This window comes from Scomber japonicus, chromosome 10 (genome assembly GCF_027409825.1).
Source record: "Scomber japonicus isolate fScoJap1 chromosome 10, fScoJap1.pri, whole genome shotgun sequence".
Taxonomy (NCBI): domain Eukaryota; kingdom Metazoa; phylum Chordata; class Actinopteri; order Scombriformes; family Scombridae; genus Scomber; species Scomber japonicus.
In genome coordinates this window covers 9,893,545-9,907,854 of record NC_070587.1, presented here as the reverse complement: position 1 = coordinate 9,907,854, position 14,310 = coordinate 9,893,545, and the positions used below count along the sequence as shown (strand labels likewise).

General features: G+C 41.7%; 1 protein-coding gene across 1 annotated transcript in view; it reads left to right on the top strand.

Annotated features, from left to right (window-relative positions):
- adamtsl4 (ADAMTS-like 4) overlaps positions 1–14,310 on the top strand; it is a 40,745-nt gene that overhangs the window by 12,388 nt on the left and 14,047 nt on the right. Inside the window, exons 5-6 of the mRNA XM_053326773.1 lie at positions 5,817–5,919; positions 13,941–14,080. Of these exons, the coding sequence (XP_053182748.1) occupies positions 5,817–5,919; positions 13,941–14,080 (243 nt within the window). The remainder of the gene's footprint in view (positions 1–5,816; positions 5,920–13,940; positions 14,081–14,310) is intronic.

Here is a 14,310-nt window from a genome sequence, read left to right as displayed (position 1 = left end):
CAGCGTATCTTGCTCTCGTTCTGCACAGCACAGGGCCTCATCCTCCAGTCGTCGCCTGTTGTTGATAGATGAGCAGCGTTTCCTCTGGAGGATTCTTGACTTCCCCGTGGGGTCAAGGCTGAGGCCTGGGTGGTGCCCTGCAAAGCACCGACACACGGCCGCCCGCCTCGGTCACAAGATTAGCTGGAGAATGTTAATCGCTGAGGACAAACACATACACGAGTGTACACACACACACACACACACACACACACACACACACATATATTATCTTATGTCATGCATTTGTGTGCATGTGTGCAGTGATTAGTCCTGGCCTGTGGGGTGTGTTGATTTATGGCTGCAGGGGCCGGCGGTCAGTTGTTTTGTCTGTGTAACGTTGCTGTAATGCTTGAGGAATGAGCGGCCAGTCTTAACCTGTATTGAGGAGATGTGGCCAGCTGTGCAGGCACTGACTTGCACGGGGAATCGCGCAGGATGGCGATGATGTGTCACCTGGGCTTTCCTTGCGGAAACGCACACATGTGGTGAAAGGTTCCCGCTTGCCACATAATCTGCTCCTTCTCAAAACTCATTAGTCTTGTTTGAGTGGGTCCCAGTGTTTGTATTTCACGTTTGAGTGTTATGTGTGATCAGGGCCTTGGCTTGTGTGTGTTTATGTGAGTGTGTGGCATTTCTGTGTGTGTGCACGCAAAATAAAGCCTTTAGGTCTCTGGCAGTAATCCCCCATCCCTCTTCATATGCGCCTATATATTGCACACAGACCTTCTGTCTCCTTCCCCCCTCACTGGTAGTAAAAAATCTATAACTTTCACAGCTCCCGTACAAAAACACCAGCCCTCTCGCTTTATTTCCCCAGCTGGGTTCACTTTTTTTTCACCTGCTCTCTGCTGCTATCCATCTGTACCTCTTTCACCCTGTCAGACAGCCACTCTGTAGCAGCCAGTTTTCCATCTTTTACTTCATCCGGCTTCTTTTTTAAATTTACGGTGTGTTAACAAACCTCTCAGTGGATTTAAGTCATTCTTTTTGCAATTGCATTGATGGTATTAAAGGACTTGTGATAGCAGAGAGTGAGTAATGATTACAGTTAAGGGGAAATCTTGTTTTTATGCAGCTTGGGTCTCAGTTTACAAGTTTTAGCCATCATTCTTGTTGGTAAATATATTATAGATCTGGGAACCATTGACATTAATAAAAACTCATGTTGGGCAAGAAACACGAGCAGTCAGACGATCATACAAGTTTTAAACAAACTTACTTGGATGGCAAAACAAAGCTGAAATTGTAAACATCCATTACATCTTACAGACATTAAGCATGGACGTACCATCTGCAGAGAGGCATTATTACTGCCATTGTTCATTTTCAGTTTTATCTCTGAAGTGGTGTTGTGCTTGTTTACGTTATCTGATTGTGTGAGGGATGCTTTTTGCCCCGTCAGACTTGATTGTAGGGAAGCAGTTTAGTGTTCCCAGACTTTAGCAATTACTTCAGTAAGTACACTCTTATCATAATGGACTGATTGCCATGTGGAGTAGAAATGATTGCCAGAAATGACAAAAATAAGACCTGAGAAGTTAGAGACCATAGTTTATCTTTAAGCACAAAGACAGTATACACACATGAAACACAACTAATAATTACTTGTGTTATTAATTAATCAACTACATATTTTTCCAATAATCACTTAATTACTATATGAAATGGACAAGGTATCACTTCATTTTTTTAGACACATGTCAGTCTAACACCTAAAATTTGGTATTTTTTACAAAAGCACCGGCTACAGAATTGGTGAAATAATTTGCCAGCTGTTGCCGCGGAACAGGATTGTGTGCTAGTAGTTCACAGGCTGTTGGTTTGGACTGGTTTTCTGTGCCGATAGTAGTTTGTTATATTGGTAGGGATTGGGTTTCTGGAATTTATTGCCGGACTTTTTGTAGACCACTTACGGGATATTTTTACCATCACGTTGGGCATTTTATTGCCATTTTTACCACATTTAACTGTTTTACCCAAACCATGATCTTTCTTGAACCATAACCAAGTGTGCCTAAAAAGAACTATTTTAAACCAAACCAGCTCGCAAGCAAAAACGTTCCTCTGTTTTTAAGCGATTTGACTTTTATCACGTGATCTTGAGCAATAAATACCAATGAGGATGTGTAATAATTCCATACCAACAGTAAATAGGCTATTGACATTCGTACCAATAGCATCTTTCTTTTACAAAACCCTTTGTCTCATTCAACAAGTTGTTAAATGTCTGGGGGTGCCATAATAGTCTACTGGTTAAGACGCATACCTTTGTTGCATGTCAGACCACTCTCTCTACCCCTGCTTCTTGTCTCTAAAGGCAAAAAAAGCCTAAGAAGTAAACTTAAAAAACAAAGTTAAATGTATAAACAGTCGTAAAAGAACATTGCTTAAGATTGGTTACCATTTAGATTCAAATCAGGAACGATCAAAGAATAAGTAAATAGGATTATAAATACGACCAGACATCCGCTGCCAGCTTTTGGTACTTCACAGATTTCATTACTAACTGCTCTGGACAAAGTCAGAAATTATGACACGAGCTCATCCTGATGGACCAGAGCCCAAAGAAAACCTGAAATTTGCCAGAAACAACTAGCGACTGCTCTCTCCGGTGTTGTTTACACTGATACAAAAGTTAATTAATTGGCTCGACATCAGGAACATTTTAAAGCTGCTGTTGAATGTTGCTGAGTGATTTAATGGTTTTGACTCTATTGTGAGTGCACTTGTGGTTTGAGTGTTTTGATTTCATCCACAGGCCCAGACCCATCCTCACTGCCTTCCTCTCACCGCAAACAACCCAACTCTCCTTCTGTCACCCTCTCTTTTAAATATTTTGTTTCTTTAAAAGCCATCGCTCTCCGTCCTCTCTTGTCTTCAGTCCATTCAATAACCGCCACTCACCCCCTTTCTTCCCTCCTGTCCATCACTCCACCTTTTACTTCTTCTGTTCACACTTTCCTTGGCGTTTATGGGAAGACCCCCTACCCTCACAGTACATGAGGGAACACCATAGTATATCAGTCCTTACAATAACACACAAATTGTCTGTAGAACCATGAAACACCAGTGAGCACTTGGTCTCTCTTATGTTTTTGCTCCCACTTCACCTCCCCTACCTCCTTCCTCCATTCAGTCCATTAGCCTCCCTCTGTTTTTACACACCCTAAACTCTTTCGGGAGGAGACTCCACTCGCTCTGTCTCCAACGCATGAATGCACACTCTTTCTTTTCATTTGCGTTCCTTTTTTTGTCTTTTATGAAAGCTGTTTCAGTTTTGTTTTTTTTGGGTTTTTTTTTTTTACTACACTGTAACAATCCATCCTCATGTGTGTTTGGGGATGTTGCCCAGTCAGTGTTTATGGTCTTCTGTACACACACACACATGCAGTGACACAATGAAACCATCCAGTTTAAAAAGGAGCTGAACATGTTTGTCAAGCAGAAATATTTACAACCATTACCAACTGCATTTCACGCACATCCAGGCAGATTTACATGGTTACTTGTAAACATTAGGTCTCATACTTACGCTGACCTCCAACCGCCCCCGAGCACACTCATGTAATCAGAGGATGTAGCTAAAAAACACACCCTCGTGTGAGTGCGTAAGAGGTTTTAAATGTCAAAATGCCATGTCACCCATAAATAACACAAATAAGTCTGTTTCTATGCTGAGAAACTGTAGTGGCCTGTACTACATAAAGTTTCACGACCTGGTTTCACACTTCGGGCAACACAGAAACAACAGATGATCCGTATGAGTGCCTTGTGACATGATGGCCACATTGCATTCCTTCACACTCACACAACGTAGTGAAAGTGTGAAATACAGCAAGGCCGGTCTCAATGAACGCATGCTTTGACGCTATTATCCATGAGAGAAGAGTCTTTTAGTTACACTTTGTCACAGAGGCTGGTTCACATGGGAACTGGTGATTTGTGTGTGTATGTATATGTGTGTGTTCGTGTGTGTGTGCGTGTAAACTTGACTACTCCCTTGCACTGACTACACTCCCCAGATGAGCGACTAGGAAGAACTTTCCAGCTGTCTGTGACAGCTGTGTGACGAGAGAGAAGTCCAAAAAGAAAGAACAAAAACAATAGGAAAAGAGGAACTAATCAAAGAAAGAGAGGAGTGAAAGACAAGAAGACTGGGGAGCTGACAGAGATTAGAGCTACGAGGAAATCTGAGAGCTTTGTGTGCGGCATGCAAGAGTGTGCGTGTGCGTGTGTGTTTAGTGCCTGAACCAGCTGTATATCAGGAGGCTGTAAACTCAGTGGTTTTCTGACCAGGAAGGCTTCCCGGAGGCTGAATGTGTGCACAGTGGTGGGAGAAGTATTTAGATCTCTTAGGAAAGTGAAAGCACCAATAAAAACAATGTCATACTCAGTTGTACAGCAGGTAAAAGCCCGGCATTCAAAATATTACTCAAGTAAAAGTACAGAAATATTATCAACAGAATATTGTTAAAGAATCAAAGTAAACATATTCTTAATGCAGAAAATGGCCCTTGTGAACAACATATTGTTACATATGATATTATTAGATTGTTTATACCGATGCAAAGATGTAGTGGCAGCGTTTACTGTTGTAGCTGTTCAAGGTAGAACAAGCTTTTAACTACTATATATGCAGTAAGGTACTTTTGTCTACTGGTTCCCAACCTTTGGGATCCGCCAGTGGGTCACAGGATAAATCTGAGCCATTGTGAGATGATTAGTGTGGTATCAACAAAGGAAAAAGAAACTCTATAACTATAACTTCAACTGTAAGATAGATGCAAGTACAAATACAAGTACCTTAAAATTCCACTTAAGTATAGTATTTGAGTAAATGTACTTAATTACCGTTACTGTTACTGTGTGTGTGTGTGTGTGTGTGTGTGTGTGTGTGTGTGTGTGTGTGTGGGGTCTGTTATAGGCTACTTTCGGGGACAAATTTCTTAAGACCAGTTAATTGGGGGCGGCTTGACCAACTGGAGTCAAAAGCTGTATCACCAGTTGGGCAAGAGCAGATTTTTTTGGTCAGTGGTTAAGGTTAGGGTTGGGCAAGCAGTGGTTATGGTCAGGGTTAGGAAATGAATGTAAGTGTATGTAATGTCCCCAAAAGGGATCATGATGTGATTCTCTGATACGTGTGTGTGCGTGCGTGCGTGCGTGTGCGTGCGTGCGTGTGCGTGCGTGTGCGTGCGTGCGTGTGTGTGCGTGTGATACGTGACTGGGGCTAAGCTAAGTGAGTTATAGTCAGTTTAGTGAAAACCAGCAGAATTGTGTCTGCCCGATGTCTCAGCTGTCGTTTAAGTGCAGGTATGCTAAAACTCTTTCCACTGTATGGCTCCACAAGGACCACGCTTGAAAGAGCACAAGCTGGACATGTGCTCATACACACGCGCGCACACACACACAGTCACTGGCATGCTGCGGTTGTGCACTGAAAGCCAAGGTAGATTTATGTGTGCAGCCGCTTCCAAAAAATCTATTCTTTCCATATGTTTCTAATACAGTCACTAACTGCCAAAGGCAGCACAGAGCCTGCGGGTGTGACTGGTTTGAGTGTGTATGTGTATAGCCTGTTTGTGTTTACCTCGAGTAAGCTCTCAACTTAATTCTCCCATTCTTTATTAGCAGTTTTTCTCTTCTTTTATAGTCCACTCCATCCTTACTTCTCTGTGGACCGGGAGAGAAATTGGTTTAATAGCTGGATGATTTCATATTAGTTCAATATGTGGCGTTGAATTTTTGACTTCTCTCTCTATGTTTCTGTCCTCCAGGTGTGTGGAGGAGGTACATTGGACTCCAGAGCAGAGCAGTGCGCAGCTTTTAACACCCAGGAGTTCATGGGTCGTCTTTACAACTGGGAGCCTTTTACTGAGGGTGAGTACACACACACACACACACACACACACACACACACACACACACACAGTTTGGGGTTTAGCTGCACAGTTTTCACAATGTGATAATAGGCTTATAGTGAGAACTAAATGCTAGGAGGGAGAGGGGGTTTGAAAAAGTAAAATGTGTGTTTAAGTGAGCTAAATGTTGATCTGTTATTAGTGTGTGTGTGTGTGTGTGTGTGTGGTTGGGGGGGGGGGGGGGGGGTAAGGTCTTTTGGCAGGCCTCCACAGCATGCCCAACCTACCACAATCCCTCCTCTCATTGGAGAAGGCTTACAGTACATGTTGTGTCATGGGTGGTGAGAGTCAAGAGGGAGAAAGAAAAGAGAATGGCTGGAACTCAATCTGCTTTTATTCTTTGCACAAAACACTCTCCCTCCTTTTCCCCAATTTGTCCAACATCTCCCTTTCTTTCTTCCTCTCCTGCCAAGCTTCTCTTTTCAGCTCTGACTAAGAGCAAAGATTCCTAATGTGTGAGATAAAGACAGAAAAAGAGAACTACAGAGAGAGAGAGAGAGAGAGAGAGAGAGAGAGAGAGAGAGAGAGAGAGAGAGAGAGAGAGAGAGAGAGAGAGAGAGAGAGAGAGAGAGAGAGAGAGAGAGAGAGAGAGAGAGAGAGAGAGAGAGAGAGAGAGGTGAGAGGTGAGGGGATGCAAGTGTTTTGTCATGTGACCACTGGGAGCAAAGGGAGACAACGTGGCTTGTGTGTGTCTTTGTTTCTGCCTGTGTTGGCCGTAAGTATTTGTTTACTTTCTTGTTAAGTGTACAATAGTTCAGCACTGCAGAGATTGTGTCTATTTATCTTTGTTTTCCAATGCTGGAGGGGAAGCGAGAGAAGGGAAGAGAAAACACGAAACAGATATTTGAGGAATTTGAGAGAAAAAGGAAGAGTGGATAGAGACATGGGGGTTTTGGGAGTGAGAGAATAGAGGAGGAAAAGAGCAGAGCGAGAGAGACACAGCTGTGAGATGATATCAACAGAATATGTCATTGGACTTTGGTTTTATTCTATCATAAGACAAAATACACATAACATATACAGAATACTTGGGAAAAAACTTTTTAAAAAATGCCAAAAAACAGATTCAGTTTCTAAAAACTTGGAAATAAGTTCCATTAACTTATAGGGCCCTATTTTAACGATCTAAAGCGCATGCCTTGGGGGCTTGTCCAAATCCATGTTTGCTATTTTAACGGCAGAAAAATGGTCACTGCGCCAGGCGCATGGTCTAAAAGGGTCTTCATTAATCATAGGCGTGTTTTGGGCATAACACAAGGTAAACCAATCAGAGTGTCATCTCCCATTCCCTTTAATATCCAGGCGCACTGTCACCATGGCGGATTGTTAGTTTGATGGTGGATTTACCAGAATTGGTCACATGACTACATTGACAGTTTCATTGATCATTACTTGATTGACTGATTCTGATACATAGCGACATATGATACATATGACTTCTTTTAATATGTTGATGTACATCATAATACCAATTCACATTGGCACAGTGTCTGCGTGCTGCGCACCCGCCTATATAGGAGCATATCGGCGGACAGCGGACCGCAAGATGGAGCCCTTAGTGTTTTTTGTCTCACAGCACATGACTTTTGAATGTTGGTCTACAAGTTGGTCAATCCTCCACTTTGATCCAAACTGAAATATCTCAATGACTGGATGCATTGCCATTACATTTAATACAGATATTTGTGGTTCCCAGAGGATGAAGCCTTAGAATGGAGATCCACTAACTTTACCTGTAGTTTCATAACTTAATCTGTGACATAGCTCAGCATCTACTGAACTGATTTTGCACAGATACTCATGGTTACCAGTAGCCTGGGTATACCCATGCTCTCATTACAGCGAGATTCTACTTTGCTCAGAAAGTTAGCATGGCCACCAAGACAACATTTTCGTGACCACCTTTGGGAGGTAGTTTCAAATCACATTTGGACAGAGTCTGAACAGCTCCAAACACTCAAATCAGTTTTGACTGTCCGTGACGTCTCTCTGCGTCTCTACGCTACATCACTCTATGCAACACCAGACCGGCGCTTATTCGAGTTGTTGTTGCCAGCTGATGGAGGCAATGGAGGACGTCGAAAACATCAGTCCTTGGACAGAGGACGAAACCAAATTCTTAATTAATCTTTGGGGAGATGGCTCTGTTCAAACGAAGCTCGAGGGTTTGTTGTTGCTGTCGTAACTATATGACATCACACAATACACGCTAGATGACACCTCCGCTCCGACGCTGTTGCCACAGCAACCTGTCAGATTGGTCATTAATGTGGCCCAGTCTGAACAGAGCCAAATTCGATTTGGACACTTGCTAAAAACAGTGTGGACAGTCAGGCCTAAAAATCAGATTTGAGAAGGAATCAGATTTGAATCAGATTTGCCTGCAGTGTGAACGCAGCCTTAGTCTTTTTATCATCTGTCATGCTTCAATTTGCAGTACCCAGTTTTATGGTTCAAAGCACTTTAAATTTTTATTTTTATTTTTATTTCTCAAATTGCATGTTTTTATGTTTTTTTTAAATTTCCAATTCTGACTGTTAAATGTTTGTTTTATGTAAAGCACATTGAGTTGCCATTGTGTACGAAATGTGCTATATAAATAAAGCTGCCTTGCCTTGCCTTGCCTATAACATAATTTACTGCAGCACAGTGGTGCAGGGGTCCTACTTTCCCCTGGCTGACTGGAGCTTGGGCACATGACCAATGTTGTCTTCCTCATAATGTTTTTGACCCTGAGGGAGATCATTGCATGGTTGATATGTGTCAATATTTACTACAAATAGGGCTTTTTAAATTTAAAGAAGTATTGCCTTGATTTTTAGGGGGGGTAATCTGTTCCCTTTTTTGTGGACAGTAATTGTGTGCGATTGTCCTGCAGCAATCTCACTTTGTTCATTGTTCTCTTTATTATTATTTTTATTACGTCAGTGGCAGCACTTAACTATCCCCACATGCTTACAGCTAAAAACACTATTGTGTTGTGTTCACCTATTATTAATGAGAACAATAATAAGATATTTATCTCCTCCCAGCCGTTACAGTGTTCACTTATGATTAATAGTTGAAGGTCAAACCATCTCCATAAACCACTGTGAAACTATGAAATTCCAAAACTATTCCAACCTTCTCCAGACTATGTGTGTCACCTACAAAGGAGAGCATTTATAGATGATGGCGGGATACCACAACTTATTTCCATTACTTCTTTGAAAGGTTCAAAGTCAAGAAGGGTCCATGACACTGAGAGAGAACACCTTCCAGACTGTTTTGATGTTTTTTGGTCTTGTCATTAAAAGTGGACTAAGATCATTTTTGAGGATGGAGGCAGATCATGTACCGTGAGTCATTGCCAAGGTATCAGCTGGAGTCAGTCAGTATAAACAGAACGGGGCTTTCCTTTTGCCTCCTGTGTGCATTTGTGAGGAAAAGAGTGACCCTATTACATTTTTCCTGAATTAAGCAAGTCTTGAATGTTCTGTTTGCCGTGTCTTTGCCCGCTGATCCACTTCATTTAAACCATTTTGTCCTTGAGTTCTTCTGAGACGAGGAGAGGCTGGGCAGAGAGAGAGAGCAGAGGAGAAAAAAAACAGATACAACCCTAATAGGAGCTTCATGGGTAAATCATGGTGTAGCCGCGCATACCAAGAAACAGCTCAGTCATACTGTGAAATTCTTTGGTTAAAAGAACTCATCAAATAGCAGTCATCATCACACATATTGGTTGCAGTAGAACGATATTCTGACAAGTGGGGGCAGATACTGTAAGTGGCAAAAGTATTCCCAGATGACGCCAACTGGGTCAGACCCATTCGATCTGTGCTGCAGATGATTCTTTTCCACTTTACTAAGTAAACTTTGTTGCACTGTTTACTTCAGTCCAGACTGCAACCCACCCCTTCATATCTAGCTTCCCATCAACACACTTCAGCCTGTGAGCAGTGTGTGCGTTTCAACATCGAGCGGTGCATTAGTCATTTTCTCTCCAGCTGCAGTCATCTGTTTAGGACTGTGTACAGTGCTGCATACATTTCCTCATTTGTATTTATGTTGAACTGTGCAGGCAGGTCTTGCTACTTAGCAGTGTGTCCATTTTTTTTTTGCATGTAAGGTGACATGCCGGTTATATATGTACTGCAAAGTGTTATGGCCTATGGTTTGGAACAGAAAGCTTAAGCAGTAAAGCTGCTGCAGCGGTTATAAACCACAGGAGCTATTTATTTCAGCAGAAATACCCCCACACACACACACACTCAGAAAAGCAGTACCTCTCTAGTTTTGTAAGCACTGCACATGCAGGTGTTGTTTTACTTGAATATTCCCTTTTTTTCAGGCCTCATCCCCTTTCTGCACACCCATCCTCCCCTCTTCCTGTCGCACTGCCTCTCTCTTTCTCTCTCTCTGTTGGAGTTTGTTTAGACGGAGAGATAGTGGGGAAGTATATTTAGACAACATATATTCCACTGTCTGAACACTAAGCTCAGAGAGGGAGAGAGGGACAGTGGTAGAGAAGCCAGAGATGGAGGCAAAGAAAGGGAAACAGAGAGGTAAAAGAGACAGATGAACAATAAAAGACCAAAGCAGAGAGAAAGGTTGAAGGTCATTAGGATTCAGAGTTTCAAAGTGCTTGAGCACAACTTCAGGGCAGGAAATAAAGACAAGCAGATGCAGAATAAGAAAGATGAGCAAGGAGAATACAGAGAGGGAGAGGGAGAGGGAGCGAGTATATGAGCGGCACGTCTCCCACTTTTAGCTCCGCCTCTCTTTTCTGTCACTGTCTCCAGTCTAATCTCCTTTAAAGATAACTATGACAGACAGACAGGGGGTGGAGAGAGAGAGAGAGACAGAGAGAGAGAGAGGGAACACAGCCTCCCCTTCTTTCTCTCTGTCTTTCTAAATTTGTACTGTACATCTGCCTCACTGCAATTATCAGAAAAGACTGGTAGCAAGCACACAGAGATAGCGTCACTGAAAAATAATCTTTGGCTAATGAATGACAGTCATGGACTCATGCTTTCCTATATGCTATCAGAGCTTCAGCTAACAATTTTTCTCATATTTCCATTTCGATTAATCATTTAAAATGTCAGAAAATAGGGAGAGAACAGTCTGAAACAAAATATATTCTGTTTAATCTCATTTACAAATAATGGAAAGTATTTGATGACTCAGACTCAGCAAATGTTGGTATTTTCGCTGACTGAAAAAAGTGATGAGTCATTATTCAGTTATGAAAATAGTGAATAGTTCATTTTCAGAAGATCAACTAAATGTGTAAAGTTATTGTTCACCACAACTGATAGTAAATTAATCAAAATCAATTCAATTAATAAAATAAATGTGTAAAATCAACAAGAATAGTAGAAATAGTGTAACTTGTATTCCAACATATGACTTGGAAAAGATATTAAAGGAACAGACAGCTTCTCAAGTCCAGATTAGACTCAGAAACACTAAGTGCTTTTGGTCTTGAAATACTAATGGATGGCTTTTTCTAAATTAATGCCGTTTTGCTTCCACTGTGTTTTTTATCCATTTTGTCTTTGTGCCACTTGATGCAAAAATGAAATACTGCAGCCTTTTAGCCGCCCTGTTGTTTTCAATGGCATTAAACAATGTCAATTTATGCTGATGACAGATTGTTACATGCTGATGGATGATATGAGCTTTTTTCATCTTATTTTAGAAGCACAGACCTCAACTAGGCTATTTGAAGAAGAAAAAAACAGTAAACAATTTAATCTTTTACTGCTTCCTGGAATCCTACCAAACAATTAAAAATCTCAGAAAGGTTATTTATCTACGCAGAATCACCACTCCTACATTGTCAGTGTTTATGGCCGCACAGATGTAGTTAATAATAATAGTAATGATAATAATAATAATAATAATAATATTAATAATAATACATTTTATTTGATGGCGTCTTTCAAGTCACCCAAGGTCACCATACAGAGAATTAAGACACTAAAACATTATTAAAACCAGACATCCACCCAGCACAGATGTAGTTCTTCATTATCTTCACTTCGCTATAAACTTGTGGTTAGATAAACATCTTTGCTTACCATCTCCAGCCACTTAAGCAGATAAAAGGAGTGTATCCTTAGTGAGCTTAATATGTTTGGTGGGATAAACAGTAATGAATCAGCATTTATTGTTCAACTTGAAAAAGGCACAAACCTGTACATGGTATTCTTTGCTGACATTCATGCCTCCAAACCTGATATAAATGTATTTTGGCTAAGCTACTGAAGAAAACCAATACAGCAGGCCTTTCTTTTTGCTTGAAGTTGGTACTTCCACCAAATTACTCCAAGCATCTTTTGCAGCTTATCCCTCAGGTTGGGTGTTGCCCAGCAGAAATGGAAACCAACGAAACAATGAAATGGCATGTTAACAGTCCAGTTTTACTAATCCTTCTCTTCTCTGTCTTGAGGTTCTCTCTGTTAATTTGTAATGACGCCATGTATTATACCTGGCCAGGTGTTGTTGTATCTTAGTGTGTTTGAGTCCTCTACATACTACACTTTTTGTATTCCTCCTTGGACACATGAGGTGAAACCAAGTTTGGTATTTGACCTTTAGTCTCAAGCTCCTGTGAACCTCTTGACTTTGAAGATGGTCGGTGGCTCTGGGCTACTTGCTGATGATGGACTACTGTGCTGGGGGGGCGGGGGGCGCGGGGAGGAATCTCTCCATTAAGAAACCCTGTGCAGTGTTATCATATGGAGATTAAGTGGCATTTATTATTATTATTATTATTATTATTATTATTATTATTATTAGAGCCACACTTTTATCACTCTGAAGTGTCAGAAATGTGTCACATGTGCTTCAAAGACAGAATAATACAACAGTAATATACTTTTTGACCACTCTTGGCAGGTTGTCACACTGTTCATATTTATATAGAATTCAATTCTCAATGTATTTTTGTTGCAGTTCAGCTGAGGAATATTATACCACACTGAGGAGACATCATTTCAGAAGCACTGAATTTGTCCCTTTAACCTCTGAACTCCCAGTGACAGAAACTCTTCCCCTCCCTCCCATCTGCATCTAAATCTATGACCCCTGACTCATGCTATGAGCTCATGTCTGTAGCGCTGTTGCACACACACACATACACATACTCACACAAATGCGCACACACACACACACACACACACACACACACACACACACACACACACACACAAATACACACAAATACACACGCAGATATAGTAGCCCTCTCTGCCCTGTAGCACCCCCAATCTTACTTCAAAGACAAGAATTATGAAGTCACTCACTGCCCTGCCTTATCTCCTTTATCTCTTCCCTTCTTCTTGAAAGGAATAGTTTGTGCATGATACATCCCCTTTCATTTGTAAATAACCACAAACCCTCCCCCCAATTTGTGGCTTCCGAGGTTGTATTAGATTGATACAGGTTCTAACATATATCAAGCATATTTTTTACACACACTTTCCTTTTATTCTCCATGTTTTCTCTGCATGTATCCCATTGCCACTCCCCTGTGAGATCTTCTGTATTCTCCACTCATCTATTTATTTGCCTGTCCCTCGAGCGCCGAAGGTCTTTCATTTCCTCTTCTACCTTGAAGCAGCCGTCGCTTTTCCTTTTACTTCCCCTTCTGCTCTCTCTTTTCACCTTTCATATCTTTTATATCGTGCAGTGCATGTTCCTATTGGGTTCCTCTCATAAATCTAACCTTCCTCTAGCTTATGTTTACACCTCTCTCCTGGGCATGTCTGCACTTGTACAAGTGCGCAGCAGGGGAAATAGCTAATGCTCTTTGACAGTCAGGGGTTGCATGGTCTGGCTTCAGTTTCCTGACCACATGGAAAGACGTTCATCACTGCAGCTGCATCTTCTCCACGCCAGGCAGATGCAGAAAGATATCTCAAAGTCACACATGCATAAGACAAACAAATACTTTGTGCAAAAATCCTCCAACTCTCTTCTTCTGTGTTGCAGTTGGTGCAGATAAGCAGTGTGAGCTGACCTGCAGACCAGCCGGCTATCGCTTCTATGTTCGTCAGGCTGAGCGTGTAAGAGACGGGACCCCCTGCTTCAACGTCAGCTCCAACGATGTTTGTGTAGAAGGGCAATGTCTGGTGAGTGGATTTAGTGTAAATACATCCCTGTGTGTGTGTGTGTGTGTGTGTGTGTGTGTGTGTGTGTGTGTGTGTGTGTGAGTGTGTGAGTGTGTGTGTGTGTGTGTGTGTGTGTGTGTGTGTGTGTGTGTGTGTGTGTGTATGATTTCTCCCTCAGGTGTGTGAGCCCAAGTTCCTCCCCTCTAGCTGGGGTTGACAAAATCCAGGACCTGGCTCTCTCAGCCTCATGT